This window comes from Mustelus asterias, chromosome 10, assembly GCF_964213995.1.
Source record: "Mustelus asterias chromosome 10, sMusAst1.hap1.1, whole genome shotgun sequence".
Taxonomy (NCBI): Eukaryota; Metazoa; Chordata; class Chondrichthyes; order Carcharhiniformes; family Triakidae; genus Mustelus; species Mustelus asterias.
Window position 1 is genome coordinate 33,759,615 of NC_135810.1, and position 16,388 is coordinate 33,776,002.

At 44.3% G+C, this 16,388-nt stretch overlaps 1 protein-coding gene across 3 annotated transcripts in view; it reads right to left on the minus strand.

The window, feature by feature from the left end:
• Positions 1-126: 126 nt before the first annotated feature.
• Positions 127-16,388, minus strand: part of abcc4 (ATP binding cassette subfamily C member 4 (PEL blood group)) — a 370,665-nt gene continuing 354,403 nt past the window's right edge. For all 3 annotated transcript variants that reach the window (XM_078221654.1, XM_078221653.1, XM_078221655.1), the window contains 3 exons: positions 8,892-9,002; positions 4,040-4,140; positions 127-380 (listed from right to left, as the gene is read on the minus strand). In XM_078221654.1, the coding sequence (XP_078077780.1) occupies positions 165-380; positions 4,040-4,140; positions 8,892-9,002 (428 nt within the window). In that variant the 3' untranslated portion in view covers positions 127-164. The remainder of the gene's footprint in view (positions 381-4,039; positions 4,141-8,891; positions 9,003-16,388) is intronic.

The window sequence follows — 16,388 nt, forward strand, 5'->3', positions numbered from 1 at the left end:
ACCTGGCAGCAGGGAGTGCAAATCCAGCCATGGAAAATGTACAGTGTTTTTTAATCATTCTTACTTTGTTCAAATATTTATTTTCAGAATTGTATTGCACAAATAACATTAATAATTGGCTAGTACTTGGCTAAAATCAGATTTATAATAGAAGTCATTAATTGTTAACAGTAGCTAGTTTTGCTTACTTTTTCTTTTGATCCAATTGCTAGATTCAAGTTCTTTAGAACAGGCTCACTATCTGGACTGTAGCCAAAGTTGACATTTTCAAATATGACAACTCCATGGTCTGGCCAGCCATTGGGTGGGGGCTTGTATGATTCCCATGGTGCTTCACTTTCAAGTTCGGTGTAGTCCAGTACTCTTTCCACTGAAGTCAACTACAAGAATAAGACAAAATTTAGAAGTGTGATGAGGAATCTGAGGGACAAAATGTGTTAGACCATTTCCTTGGGAAATAAAAATACTCATAATTCAACACATCCATGGCAGGGGTTTAAGTAAGAAGTTTAACAACACCAGGTTAAAGTCCAACAGGTTTATTTGGTAGCAAAAGCCACACAAGCTTTCGAGGCTCTAAGCCCCTTCTTCAGGTGAGTGGGAATTCTGTTCACAAACAGAACTTATAAAGACACAGACTCAATTTACATGAATAATGGTTGGAATGCGAATACTTACAACTAATCCAGTCTTTAAGAAACAAAACAATGGGAGTGGAGAGAGCATCAAGACAGGCTAAAAAGATGTGTATTGTCTCCAGACAAGACAGCCAGTGAAACTCTGCAGGTCCACGCAACTGTGGGAGTTACAAATAGTGTGACATAAACCCAATATCCCGGTTGAGGCCGTCCTTGTGTGTGCGGAACTTGGCTATCAGTTTCTGCTCAGCGACTCTGCGCTGTCGTGTGTCGCGAAGGCCGCCTTGGAGAACGCTTACCCGAATATCAGAGGCCGAATGCCCGTGACCGCTGAAGTGGGGAGCACTTCAGCGGTCACGGGCATTCGGCCTCTGATATTCGGGTAAGCGTTCTCCAAGGCGGCCTTCGCGACACACGACAGCGCAGAGTCGCTGAGCAGAAACTGATAGCCAAGTTCCGCACACACAAGGACGGCCTCAACCGGGATATTGGGTTTATGTCACACTATTTGTAACTCCCACAGTTGCGTGGACCTGCAGAGTTTCACTGGCTGTCTTGTCTGGAGACAATACACATCTTTTTAGCCTGTCTTGATGCTCTCTCCACTCCCATTGTTTTGTTTCTTAAAGACTGGATTAGTTGTAAGTATTCGCATTCCAACCATTATTCATGTAAATTGAGTCTGTGTCTTTATAAGTTCTGTTTGTGAACAGAATTCCCACTCACCTGAAGAAGGGGCTTAGAGCCTCGAAAGCTTGTGTGGCTTTTGCTACCAAATAAACCTGTTGGACTTTAACCTGGTGTTGTTAAACTTCTTACTGTGTTTACCCCAGTCCAACGCCAGCATCTCCACATCAGGGGTTTAAGTGGCAGGAGACAAAAAGGTCTGAAAATTTCTCATGACAAAGAATTATGTAATTATAACACTTCTTGTGATCTGCAGTGAAATGTAAATTGTTCTAGGCTACTTCAAATGGATGAAACGAATAGACTTTAGGCATGAAGGTAGTTTTTGCTTTGTTTACCTTCTATTATCGTCAAGACTGTGGACTAATGCACTTGTCACAAATCACCAAAGTGACCTCAGCTTTCGGCACAGTTAGTGCATGTTATACAAGATGAAGTCTATATTATCAAGAGAACATGACCTCGCTGGATTATGTACATGAAGAAGCAAAGCAATTGACTATGGCACTACTTCATAAGCTATTTTCCAATGAGATCCAATTTTACTCACCACTATCTTCTCAAGGACAATTGAGGATGGGCAACAAAGACTCACCTTGGCAGCAATGATGCTCACATCCAATAAACGAACACATATGAAACAATAATGCTTGAAAATTAAATGACTAAAGATGTGTAGGTTAGGTGGATTATCCATTGTAAATTGTCCCTTAGCGGCCAAAGATGTGTAGCTTATGTGGCCTACAGGGTTAGGATAGAGGGGCGGGCCTGGGTGGGATACTCTTTCGGAGAGTATGTGCAGACTCGATGGGCCAGATCACCTCTTTCTGCACAGGAGGGATTCTATGACCCAAGACTTTTGCAAAAAGAAAACAGTAATAAATCAATTTAGGAATCTTTGGAATGCTATTACAATTTGCATAATACAGATCAACATACAATATGTAGGTTTGAAAATCTGTCTTTTTAAAGTACTCCTAAAAGCTCCACCCACAAAACCAGCACTAATTTTGTTTGAATGAATCACCATTGGGAATTTCTACTTATTGCACTCGTTTGCAGGTTTTAACGTGGCTCTAAACATTAAACTGATTAGGCTAACAGGCATGTTTTAAAAGTATTTGAATGCAATTTTGTAAGAAACTAACTACTGTAATCCAATGTAAGTAACAAATGGTTGTAGCTTTTGGAAAATAATTTAAAAATTTTTTATATGATAACCCATTTTCACCTGTAATAATCAAACCATATCAGCATTCTAAATTTTTGATTTGAGTTGATTTATTATTGTCATGTGTATTAGTATACAGTGAAAAGTAGTGTTTCCTGCACGCTATACAAACAAAGCATACCATTCATAGAGAAGGAAAGGAGAGGGTGCAAAATGTAGTGTTACAGTCATAGCTAGGGTATCGAGAAAGATCAACTTAATGCGATAGTGTCTCCCATCGCCGGATTTCCGGCAGCATCTGTTCCCTGCCAAAAATCAGCAGGGTGAATATTTAAATCATCATTTTAAATAATTTAAATGCTATTAGCGGGCCCAGGATTGAAGTCTATGTGCCCACTAGCACCTCTCCTCTCCCCGCCAGAAGTATTTCACTCGAGCGGGGTTGAGAGTAGCTCCCCACTTTCGTGGAATTAGCGGCCCGACCCTCTGGAGTGAAGGGTGGGGGCAATCGGGGGCCCCCAGGGCGTTGGGCAGCGGGAGGGTGGTGCCCCCTGGACATTGGCATCTGGGCAATGCCAGCTGGTGAGAACAGGCGTTGCGGGGTTGGCCAGCAATCGGGAGGCCAACAGTGCCAGCAGCAAGCACCGATCTCAGCACTGACAGATTGGTGCATGTGCAGTGGCCCGCTCTCTGCACTGATTTGAGCCTCTTCAGCGGGAATAGGCCCTGCCCCCTGAAATTTAATGATATTCACACTGGTGACCTCTGCAGTGCACAGATTCTTCTCTGAACACCCACTGAAAAACACCAGCATGAATTACTCCAGTTTTCACATGAAGTCGACACTTCGAATTTTTTTTGGGAGAATTCCGGCCAGTATGTCCAGAGTGCGTGAGGTCCTTGATTATGCTGGCTGATTTTCCACGGCAGCGGGAAGGGTAGACAGTGTAAATGGATGGGCGGCTGGTTTGAGTAATGGACTGGGCTTCGTTCACGACCCTTTGTAGTTTCTTGCAGTCTTGATCAGAGTAGGAGCCATACCAAGCTGTGATACAACCGAAAATAATGCTTTCTATGGTGCATCTGCAGAAGTTGGTGAGGGTTGCAGCAGAAATGCCAAATTTCCTTTGTCTCTTGAGAAAGTAGAGGCATTGGTGGGCTTTCCTAACTATAGCGTCTGCATGGAGGAACCAGGACAGGTTGTTGGTGATCTGGACACTTAAAAACTTGAAGCTCTTGACTATTTCTACTTTGTTTCAAAAGGTGCCCAACTGTACTGAGTTCATGACAAATTTTCCATTCGGTGATATACAAATAAATTTGAACAAAAAGTTGGGAGAAAATTATCATTTAGAGTCATAGAGGTTTTCAGCATGAAACAGACCCTTCGGCCCAACTCGTCCATGCTGCCCTTTTTTTCTGAAATTGGGTGCAATTTTGTCCTAGACTGCTGATTGCACCCAAAGCAGAAACTCTACTGCCATACACAACTCATTAAGTTTCTAGCGGCTTACTAAATGAAACATTTTATAAACACTCTTACCAAATTTTCCACTTCAGCACTTTGTCGTACTCCCCACTGGAACATGCCCATCAGTGTGATAGCATATGAAAGGGCCAATCCAACTTGTCCTGCATCTAGCTCTGCAAGGGTGGTTAAGAAGTGATGTAAGCAAGTGTTAATACAATACCATGAAAATAACCTGAAAATAGAGAAAATGAACAATAATAACATATGCCTGTTCTCAGGAATTAAATATTTTTGCAGGATTTTGACTAATTCTAAATTTCCTATAACTTGTTGGCAGTTCGTTACAAATTCATAGATGACTATGACTACAAATGAGTGACCATAAATGTAGATCTGAGTGTAAATTTTCAAAAGTACAGATGGAGATTGTAAACCCATGAATGCTTGCTTGTCATACGTTAAAGTGTCAGTTCACAATGAGAAGGAAATATACAGGTATTGCAGAGCTTAGTGTATTGACAGACTGTGAGCGAGAATTTAACTCAATGAAAGCCCATTCACTTGCACAGATTTAAAATCATATCCACTGTGTGAGACGGCAGGGTGCAGGACGTTCCACATAATTATTTAATAGAAAATTAAAGGCTGGCTTTTCGCTACCAAGGCGAATGGCTCAAATTAGAAGCCTACATTCATTCTCTAGCTCTTTGTCCCAGTTGTCTTAGAAGCTGTTTGGCCAACTGGCCCTCAGCTCTCCACGACTCTCCACTCACCCCCATGCATGAAAAAAATAAACTAACAATCTAATACAACTCTTGCTGATACACACTTGATTTTGATATTGCAAGAAAACTCCCGTTCATGAAACCCACCCAATGCAGTTAAGTCTCCATTTCTTATGAAACAAGAGTGCATAGAGAACCCCCCCTCCCCCACTGATTGGTCTGGCCCGGACCCTCAGAATGCCCCACCCCTGACACGGCCCGGTGGGAAGTGCTAGGGTGCCAGTGCTAAGCTGGCAGTACCCAAGGGGCACCTCCTGCCCCAACCTCCTGGGGGGGCCTCAATGGCCTCTGCCCTCACCAGCGAGGCTATCATGCCTGGTCCCCATTGATGGGGAGCAGCTTTGATCCCTGCTGGTGGGAACCTCTTCTGACGGGGTGGGAAACATTAGCGAGCCCTGATGATATCTTCCCGGGCTCGCTAATGACACGGAAATGTCAATTTCCATGTTGTAATCGGCGTCGTGCTGTTTTCCGGTGCGAGACTGATTACGCCATAAAAAATGGCCTGGGAACGTCACGATTGGCTGGACGTCAATTGCGAATCCCACAACAGCCTCCCATTGACATTTCCCGGCCTGCTGCGCTACTTGAGCAGCATAGCGGGCCAGAAAAAGTCACTAGATACCTCTATTGTTGAGCAGATCTTCAATGAATAAAGCACAGATGAAGTTAGACATGGAGAATAACATGGAGAATGACAGAATGATTGTCTTCGGGAAGATTGTCTTCGGGAACACATTTTACTTGGCCATTATTGCCTGCCGTTAAGGGAGTCCCTGGATATTTATCTTCAAAGAGTTCAGTATCTAAGGATAAAAGTTTGGTGGATAAAATGGTGATTTTAAAACATTATTCATTCATGGGACATGGGCGTCAGAGGCTGGACAGCATTTATTGCCCATCCTTAGTTGCCCGAGGACAGCTGAGAGTCAACCACATTGCTGTGACTCTGAAGTCACATGTAGGCCAGACCAGAATGGCAGATTTCCTTCCCTAAAGGACGTTAGTTAACCAGATGGGTTTTTCCGACAATCAACATTGGTTTCATGGTCATCAGTAGATTCCGAATTCCAGGTATTTTTTATTGAATTCAAGTTCCACCCCCTGCTGTAGCCAGATTCGAATCCAGGTCCCCAAAATATTAGCCTAATTTCTGGATTAATAATCTAATGATAATACCATTAGGCCATCACCTTATGGAAGCTGCAATTTGCAATAGAAAATTTGTACATCAGGTGTTAAAAAAACTGATCCTAAGAATATAAAATTGGTTATATTCATTGATATCTTCATGCATGCTTTGTTGATGGGTTTTCAACTGCAGCGGGTTTCGGAATGTATCTTGTCCTTTGGCTTGGGAAGCCAAGAAAACAGGGCGAGTTATAAAAAGCACCCTGGCTGCAGAGACTCTCACATTAGTAGAGGCAGTTGACATTTTTAATTTTTAAATCTAAAATGTTATGAGAATACTAAATGGGAGAAATGATGAAGGAAATGTCCCAGTAGAATGTTACATTGACAATCGATCCCTTTGGGAGAACACATACACTACAAAGAATGAGTGAAATTGCAAGTCTGAAACAAATCGTGAAGAGAAAGGAAATCTCTCATCTTCAGTGGGTTGAGACAAGTCATCAGTTACCAGACATGCACTGAAAGGAATGCTTATAGTGAAAAATTGTTGGGGGTATTAGAAAAAGGACAACAGAGGATCTGACTTTATTTTTGAAATTGAGTGATATATTTTTGTATTTTTCAGCTTCTATTTTCCTGAAACTTTTTGCTTAAAGAAAAAGGAAGGAATCTGTTAATGTTGTGTCGCAATGAAATGCTTGCTTTAAATTGGTAATGAAATGCATTTGTCCCCATTTGGGGAAAGGTTAGGAAATCATTGTAAGAGTATAAATCAGTTCACTCTTGAATGTTAGAGTCTGATACTTTGCTATCACCCAATCTGTGTTTAGTCTCTGTATACAGTAGACTTCCAATTAGGAACATTAGGGTCCTCAGGACTCAACATTGAGCTCAACAACCTTAGAATGTGACCTTTCTCCTCCACCTAAACCTTTTTTTCACATCCCAAACATTTTTTGTTGTATGCAAAAACCTTCCCTCCCCACCAGGTTTTGCCACACCTTTGTTGCAATCGATTCTAGCTTCCACTAATCACTGACCTTCCACTCAGCTACAGCTGTTCCACCCACTTTTTATATTGAAGATCATCAAACACATCTCCCTCACTTCAGTTCTGAAGAACAGTTGTACAGGCTTGAAATGTTAACTTTGTTATCTCTCCCTATTGATGCTGCCAGACCTGCTGAGTTTTTCCAGCCTTCTCTGTTTTTGTTTCAGATTCCAGCATCTGCCATATTTTGCTTTTATTAAGATCCTGAGGGGACTTGACATGGTAGATACTTGTGGGGTAATCTAGAATCAAGGGACACAGTTAGGGTTCTCCCATTTGAGATGAGGATTTTTTTCTTTTAAGAGGATTATTGGTCTGTGGAATTTTCTTCCCCAGAGACCAGTGGAGGCCGGGTAATTGAACTTATTCAAGGCAATGTTAGACATATTTTTAATTGACATGGGAATCAAGATTTACAGGAGGCAGGCAGGAAAGTGGAGTAAAGGCCACAATCAGATCAGCCATCACCTTATTGAAAGGAGGAGCAGGTTTGAGGGACCATGACCTACTCCTAATTCTTGAGTTCTTGTAAACCCCTTTGTCCTGAACTGGTGTTAGCTGGATCCAGTACAATATCCTTGCCTGAGTCAGAAGGTTATTGGTTTAAATCCTACTCCAGGAATTTGGTTAAAAAGTTGTCATAAACTTTCATTGTCATCAGATTCAAGTCCAAGGCAGCTATTGACCTAAATGAACATGATGGCTTTCCAAACATAATTCAAAAATTTTAATATCCCTTGCGTGTTCTTCTTAATTTCCCATTAGAAACTCCTAAATAAACTGAACACTTGATAATAAATTAGGAGGAACGCATGATTTTCAGTTAGTTAGAATGTCACAAATGAATGGGTTGCAGTCATAGTCATTGCACTAATAAACACATCTTTCATGCTACAAGCTTCTATAGCAGAAACATTCTGAGTCTAGTTAACTCTCAATTGCTGAAGGTAGAAAGCCCTGCTTTGTTAGTTTGGTCTATTCAAGATGCAAGCCGCCGAATGAAGGCTCACCAAGTGCAGTGCCATGTTTGACTCCCATCTACCTGTACAAGCTCTGAATACTCCTTAATTACCATATTCCCCACCCCCACTTTTCTTACCCACATTTCCGTTTCCTTGGAATTTTTTTTTTTAAGAAGTCTGCGTATTTGGGCACATGCTTGCTTTGTACGCATGCAACACTAACAGGCAAAACTAAATTAAATGAAAACACACTATTGAACTGAGTATAGTCTAAAGAGAGCTCCAGCAATTTGCACAGTTGGATGTGATTATCGAGTCCAATTTCAGTAGAGTTTTAGTACCGAGTGGATAGTAAGTCAAAATAAAATCCACTTCTATCCTTCCTTCCTTTTCCTCCCATTATAACTTGTATTAATTTTTGTTTGTGCAAGGAAGGATGCACGGATACCTTGCTGTGCACCCTGAGCAAAACTTAACATTTTTAAAGTACTAAGTGAAAATTGCACAGCAATTTGGTGTCACCGATCTATTACATATAGAATTATCTTTTCTTTATCCTTTTCAGCCTTTGCGTTCTGCAGTCTAGGCCTTGCCCCTTTCCTTTGTTTTTAAAACAAAATTGCTCTATGTAAATTAACACAATATAATGCCTGGTCCTATCTGTCAGTACCACAGCATGAAATCAACATCTTGTTCAAAGCTTGCGGGTTAATGGCACGGAAGTTCCCAGTTAGTGGTCATATCAACCAGAAGAATATTTGAGCACTCCATGTATTTCTATGTTGAATGTAAACTTACCTGCTACCCTTCCTTAAGTAATGCAAAACAAATGGAGGATAAAAAAAACAAAGAAAAAATTTTAACAAAGTAAAGCTAGTTTAATAGTCAGTTTTCCTTTTGAAGAATTTAAATTAAGTAGCAAAACTGTGCACTTGTAATTATATCCATAAATTACAACACATGGTAAAGTAAGAGTTGAAATTCCTACTTACGGTTTGCAATTATAATAGATCCAAAAGCAACAGCACTAACAAAAATTGCACAAAGGGCATCCAAACGAACAGCAAGCCACCGTGAAGTGGATAGAAAAAGAAACCATGTCTCTACAGAAAAGAGAGAAAATAAAGCTAAGAAAATCACACAAACACACTTTGTTATTTTGTCAAAACAATTCAGAACACAACTTTATATTAAAAAAATAAATTTGTCCTGGGGTTTATTTAAGATAATTGAAATTGAAGTTGTAAACATATTCAATGTTATTAAAATGTTTTGACTCTGTAAAATTAATCCAATGCTCTTGTTGCCTTTCTGCTTGATATTATCAGTTACCTGCTTAGCAGTAGCCACATAGTCAGCTTTAGACTTTGAAACTTTTCAGCACCAGATATGTTGTCTAATAAAGAAATTGATGTAGCATATGTATCCTCAAATGACATGTACCGCAGGCTGCTATACGTGGGGTGTAAATTCCCATGATGATAACTGCTGGCACCCTTGGTCATAATGTGTCATACTCTCCATTCGCAGGCTTCACAACTTGACAGCTGAGCATAGCTCAAGACTTTGGGCCTGATTTTACCATCAAGTTGCGCCCATTTTCGGGTGTGAAAACTTAGTAAAGTCAGGCGTGAAGCGAGTACCACAATCTGCGACCACCTACGCGGTCGTTTCCCCTTTACCAATGGCTGAAAATGGCCGCCGTCTGGACCATGCCCGAAATGGGCGTGACATCAATTTAAATGCATTTAAATGTGCCAGATGGTTCACTGGTGAGGGGGGGGGGGGGGGGGGGGGCGGGGGTCAGATGGCTCTCTGGTGGGGGGGAGAGAGGCGAATCAGATGGTTGTCGGCGGGGGGGGGACCATTGCCACTCTGTGTGCGATTGGTGGGGTGGGGGCGGGGGGGGGGGGCGGTTGGGGGGAGAAAGGGGGCAGGGGCTGCGATTGGTCTGGGTGGCAGGGGGGTGGGGGGGATAAGGGGGTCAGTTATGTTGTGGGGGTGGGAGCAGGAGCCACACCAAGCTGTGATACAACCTGAAAGAATGCTTTCTATGGTGCATCTGTAAAAGTTGGTGAGAGTCGTAGCTGACATACCAAATTTCCTTAGTCTCCTGAGAAAGTCGAGGTGCTAGTGGGCGTTCTTAACTATACTGTCGGCATGAGGGGACCAGGACAGGTTGTTGGTTATCTGGACACCTAAAAACATGAAGTTCTTGACCCTGTCTACTTCGTCCCCGTTGATGTAGACAGGGGCATGTTCTCCACTATGCTTCCTGAAGTCAATGACAATCTACTTCGTTTTGTTAACATTGAGGGAGAGATTATTGTCGCCGCACCGGTTCACCAGATTCTCTATCTCATTCCTGTACCCTGTCTCGTTATAGTTTGAGATCCGACCCATTACAGTGGTGTCGCCAGCAAACTTGAAAATTGAGTTGGAGGGGAATTTGGCCACACAATCATAGGTCTATAAGGAGTATAGTAGGGGGCTGAGAACACAGCCTTGTGGGGCATGGTGTTGAGGATGATCGTGGTGGAGGTGTTGTTGCTTTCTTTACTGATTGTGGTCTGTGGGTTAGCAAGTTCAGGATCCAGTCGCAGAGGGAGCAGCCAAGGCCCAGGCCATGGAGTTTGGAGATGAGTTTCGTAGGAATAATGGCGTTGAAGGCTGAGCTGTAGTCGATAAATAGGAGTCTGACATAGGTGTCTTTGTTATCAAGGTGTTCCAGTGTTGATGCAGGGCCAGGGAAATGGCGTCTGCTGTGGACCTGTTGCGGTGGTTGGCGAACTGTAGTGGATCCAGGCAGTCCGGGAGGCTGGAATTGATTCGTGCCATGACTAACCTTTCGAAGCACTTCATAGTGGTGGATGTCAGAGCCACCGGATGAAAGTCATTAAAGCACGTTGCTTGGCTTTTCTTTGGTACTTGGATGATGGTCGTCTTCTTGAAGCAGATAGGGACCTCAGATTGTTGTAAAGAGAGGTTGAAGACGTCTGCAAATACCTCCACCAGCTGATCTGCGCAGGATCTGAGTGCTCGTTCGGGTACCTCATCCGGGCCAGTCGCTTTCCGCGGGTTGACCGTCGAGAAAGCTGCTTTGACATCTGCAATGGTGACCTCAGATACAGGTTCATCCGAGGCTTCCAGGGTGGAGGGCGTGCTCTTGCTGACCTCTTGCTCAAAACAGGCATAGAATGCATTGAGCTCATCAGGGAGGGGTGCGTTGGAGCTGGCGATTTTACATGCCTTCATCTTATAGCCTATTATGCCTTGCAGACCTTGCCATAGTCGGCGGGGCTCCACGTGGCTGGCCTGGGACTCTAGCTTGGTCCGGTACTGTCTTGGGAGGGGAAGGATACAGTTGCTGTGGTCTATGTGGGTACTAATGACATAAGTAGGGCTAATTAAGATGTTGTGTGATGGTGTATGTATAATTAAAAAGCAGAACCACAAAGGTAATAATCTCTGGATTACTACCTGAGCCATGAACAAATTGGCATACAGTAAGACAGATCAGAGATGTAAGGCTGAAAGATTGGTGTGGGAGAAATTGGTTTCAATTCATAAGCCACTGGCATCAGTATTGGGGAAGGAGGGAGATAGGATAGTCTCCATCTGAATCATGGTGCAACCAGTGGTCTGGTGAATTGGATAACTCCAAAGATGTGCGGGTTAGGTTGATTGGCCAGGTTAAAAATTGCCCCTTAGAGTCCTGAGATGCATAGGTTAGAGGGATTAGTGGGTAAAATATTTGGGGGTAGGGCCTGGGTGGGATTGTGGTCGGTGCAGACTCGATGGGCCGAATGGCCTCCTGCTGCACTGTAGGGTTTCTATGATTTTTTAAAAAAGAAAACTCGGCCTGTAAAAAACAATTTAAACAAAATAGGAGGAAAGAGAATCCCTGTGAGGAGAGATCTGTGAGGTTAAAGAGAAAGGACGTAGCAATAGTGCAGGACAGCAATATGGATATTGATAACCACAGTGTGACAGGAAGGGACAGAGGGTACAAACATAAGAATGCACCAGCACCAGCAAATTGGGTTAGAATAGGGAAAATGGTAAAAAAGACAGAATTAAAAGCTCTTTAACTGAGTGAATGCAGGACTCATAACAAGATTGATGAATTGATAGTGCAAATAGAAATAAATAAAGATGATGCCAGCCATTACAACAACATGGTTGCAAAGTGACCAAGCCTGGAAAGTGAACATTCAAGGATATCTGACGTTTTGCAAAAATAGAAAGGAAGAAAGTGGAAGTGGTCTAGCACTGTTGATAAAGAATGAGATCAGTCCATTGGTGAGAAATGATCTTGCTGTTGAAGATCAAAATGTGGAATCAGTTCAAAAGAAATAGCAAAGGGATAAAGTCACTGGTGAGAGTTTGATGTAGGTTAGATGAATCAAATTGATAAAAGTAACTTTGGAGATGAATTCATAGAGTGCAGTTGGGCCAGTTTATTAGAATAATGCATTCTGGAAGCAACCGGGGAGCTGGCTGTTTCGACCTGGTAATGTGTAATAACAGTAAGAAGTCACACAACACCAGGTTAAAGTCCAACAGGTTTATTTGGTAGCAAAAGCCTTTCGGAGCGCTGCACCGTCGTCAGGTAAGTGGAAGTTCTGTTCACAAACAGGGCATATAAAGACGCAAACTCAATTTACAAAATAACAGTTGGAATGCGAGTCTTTACAGGTAATCAAGTCTTAAAGGTACAGACAATGTGAGTGGAGAGAGCGTTAAGCACAGGTTAAAGAGATGTGTATTGCCTCCAGATAGGACAGTTAGTGAGATTTTGCAAGCCCAGGCAAGTCGTGGGGGTTACAGATAGTGTGACATGAACCCAAGATCCCGGTTTAGGCCGTCCTCATGTGTGCGGAACGTGGCTATCAGTTTCTGCTCAGCGACTCTGCGTTGTCGTGTGTCGTGAAGGCCGCCTTGGAAAACGCTTACCCGAAGATCAGAGACCGAATGCCTGTGACCGCTGAAGTGTTCCCCAACAGGAAGAGAACACTCTTGCCTGGTGATTGTCGAGCGGTGTTCATTCATCCGTTGTCGTAGCGTCTGCATGGTCTCGCCAATGTACCATGCCTCGGGACATCCTTTCCTGCAGCGTATCAGGTAGACAACGTTGATCGGGTTGCAAGAATATGTACCGTGTACCTGGTGGATGGTGTTCTCACGTGAGATGATGGCATCCGTGTCGATGATCAGGCAGAGGTTACTGGGTTATGTGGTGTCGTGGTCACTGTTCTCCTGAAGGCTGGGTAGTTTGCTGCGGACAATGGTCTGTTTGAGATTGTGCGGTTGTTTGAAGGCAAGAAGTAGGGGTGTGGGGATGGCCTTGGTGAGATGTTCGTCTTCATTAATGACATGTTGAAGGCTCCGGAGAAGATGTCGTAACTTCTCCGAACATCTCCGAACGAAGACGAACATCTCGCCAAGGCCATCCCCACACTCCCACTTCTTGCCTTCGAACAACCGCACAACCTCAAACAGACCATTGTCCGCAGCAAACTGCCCAGCCTTCAGGAGAACAATGACCATGACACCACACAACCCTGCCACAGTCACCTCTGCAAGACGTGCTGGATCATCAACACGGATGCCATCATCTCACATGAGAACGCCATCCACCAGGTACACGGTACATACTCTTGCAACTCGGCCAATGTTGTCTACCTGATACGCTGCAGGAAAGGATGTCCAGAGGCATGGTACATTGGGGAAACCATGCAGACGCTACGACAACGGATGAATGAACACCGTTCGACAATCACCAGGCAAGTCTGTTCTCTTCCTGTTGGGGAACACTTCAGCAGTCACGGGCATTCGGCCTCTGATCTTCAGGTAAGCGTTCTCCAAGGCGGCCTTCACGACACACGACAACGCAGAGTCGCTGAGCAGAAACTGATAGCCACGTTCCGCACACATGAGGCCTGCCTCAACCGGGATCTTGGGTTCATGTCACACTATCTGTAACCCCCACGACTTGCCTGGGCTTGCAAAATCTCACCAACTGTCCTGGCTGGAGACAATACACATCTCTTTAATCTGTGCTTAACACTCTCTCCACTCACATTGTCTGTACCTTTAAGACTTGATTACCTGTGAAGACTCGCATTACAACCATTATTTTGTAAATTGAATTTGTGTCTTTATATGCCCTGTTTGTGAACAGAACTCCCACGTACCTGACGAAGGAGCAGCGCTCCGAAAGCTAGTGGCTTTTGCTACCAAATAAACCTGTTGGACTTTAACCTGATGTTGTGAGACTTCTTACTGTGTTTACCTCAGTCCAACGCCGGCATCTCCACGTAATGTGTAATAATACAGGATTAATCAATGATTTTGTAGTAATTGTTCTCTAGGCAAGAGTGGTCATAACATGATGAAATTCACATTCAGATTGAAGGTCAGAAATTTGGGTCTGAAACTAGAAGATTAAATAAATAAAGGCACTTACAAAGTATTGAGGACAGATAGGACAAGTAGAGAAACAGTGGTAGACATTTAAGGAGCTATTTTGTAACTCTCATTCCATTCATAGAAACATAGAATCCCTACAGTGCAGAAGGCGGCCATTCGGCCCATCGGGGCATGGACAGAGTCCACTGATCACAATCCCACCCAGGCCCTATTCCCGTAACCCCCCCGTATTTACCCTGAAACTAGGGTCGATTTAGCATGGCCAACCAATCTAACCCGCACATCTTTGGACTGTGCTGTGGGTAGAAACCATAGCACTCGGAGGAAACCCACGCAGACACAAGGAGAATGTGCAGACTCCACACAGACAGTGACCCAAGGCCGGAGTTGAAAGGGGGTCCCTGGCGCTGTGAGGCAGCTGTGCTCACCACTGTGCCACCGTGCTGCCCATTGTGATAAAGAAGGATAGTAAGAAGTTTAACAACACCAGGTTAAAGTCCAACAGGTTTATTTGGTACCACAAGCCACAAGCTTTCGGAGCCTTAAGTCCCTTCTTCAGGTGAGTGGGAATTCTGTTCACAAACAGGGCATATAAAGACACAAACTCAATTTACAGAATAATGGTTGGAATGTGAATACTTACAGCTAATCAAGTCTTTAAGATACAAACAATGTGAGTGGAGAGAGCATTAAAACAGGTTAAAGAGATGTGTATTGTCTCCAGACAGGACAGCCAGTGAGACTCTGCAGGTCCAGGCAAGCTGTGGGGACTACAGATAGTGTGACATGAACCCAATATCCCGGTTGAGGCTGTCCTCATGTGTGCGGAACCTGGCTATCAGTTTCTGCTCAGCGACTCTGCGCCATCGTGTGTCGTGAAGGCCGCCTTGGAGAACGCTTACCCGAATATCAGAGGCCGAATGCCCGTGACCACTGAAGTGCTCCCCAACAGGAAAAGAACAGTCTTCATAGAAATCATAGAAACCCTACAGTACAGAAAGAGGCCATTCGGCCCATCGGGTCTGCACCGACCACAATCCCACCCAGGCCCTACCCCCATCGGGTCTGCACCGACCACAATCCCACCCAGGCCCTACCCCCATATCCCTACATATTTACCCACTAATCACTAGGTTACTACGCATCTCAGGACACTAAGAGCAATTTTTAGCATGGCCAATCAACCTAACCCGCACATCTTTGGACTGTGGGAGGAAACTGGAGCACCCGGATGAAACCCACGCAGACATGAGGAGAATGTGCAAACTCCACACAGACAGTGACCCAAGCCAAGAATCGAACCCAGGTCCCTGGAGCTGTGAAGCAGCAATGCTAACCACTGTGCTACCGTGCCGCCCTTGCCTGGTGATTGTCGAGCGGTGTTCATTCATCCGTTGTCGTAGTGTCTGCATGGTTTCCCCAATGTACCATGCCTCGGGATATCCTTTCCTGCAGCGTATCAGGTAGACAACGTTGGCCAAGTTGCAAGAGTATGTACCGTGTACCTGGTGGATGGTGTTCTCACGTGAGATGATGGCATCTGTGTCGATGATCCGGCACGTCTTGCAGAGGTTGCTGTGGCAGGGTTGTTGGTGTCGTGGTCACTGTTCTCCTGAAGGCTGGGTAGTTTGCTATGGACAATGGTCTGTTTGAGGTTGTGCAGTTGTTTGAAGGCAAGAAGTGGGGGTGTGGGGATGGCCTTGGCGAGGTGTTCGTCTTCATCAATGACATGTTGAAGGCTCCGGAAGAGATGCCGTAGCTTCTCCGCTCTGGGGAAGTACTGGACAACGAAGGGTACTCTGTCCACCGTGTCCCGTGTTTGTCTTCTGAGGAGGGCGGTGCAGTTTTTCGCTGTGGCGCGTCAGAAGTGTCGATCGATGAGTCGAGCGCCATATCCTGTTCTTATGAGGGCATCTTTCAGCATCTGGGGGTGTCTGTTGCGATCCTCCTCATCCGAGCAGATTCTGTGTATACGGAGGGCTTGTCCGTAGGGGATGGCTTCTTTAACGTGTTTAGGGTGGAAGCTGGAGAAGTGGAGCATCGTGAGGTTATCCGTG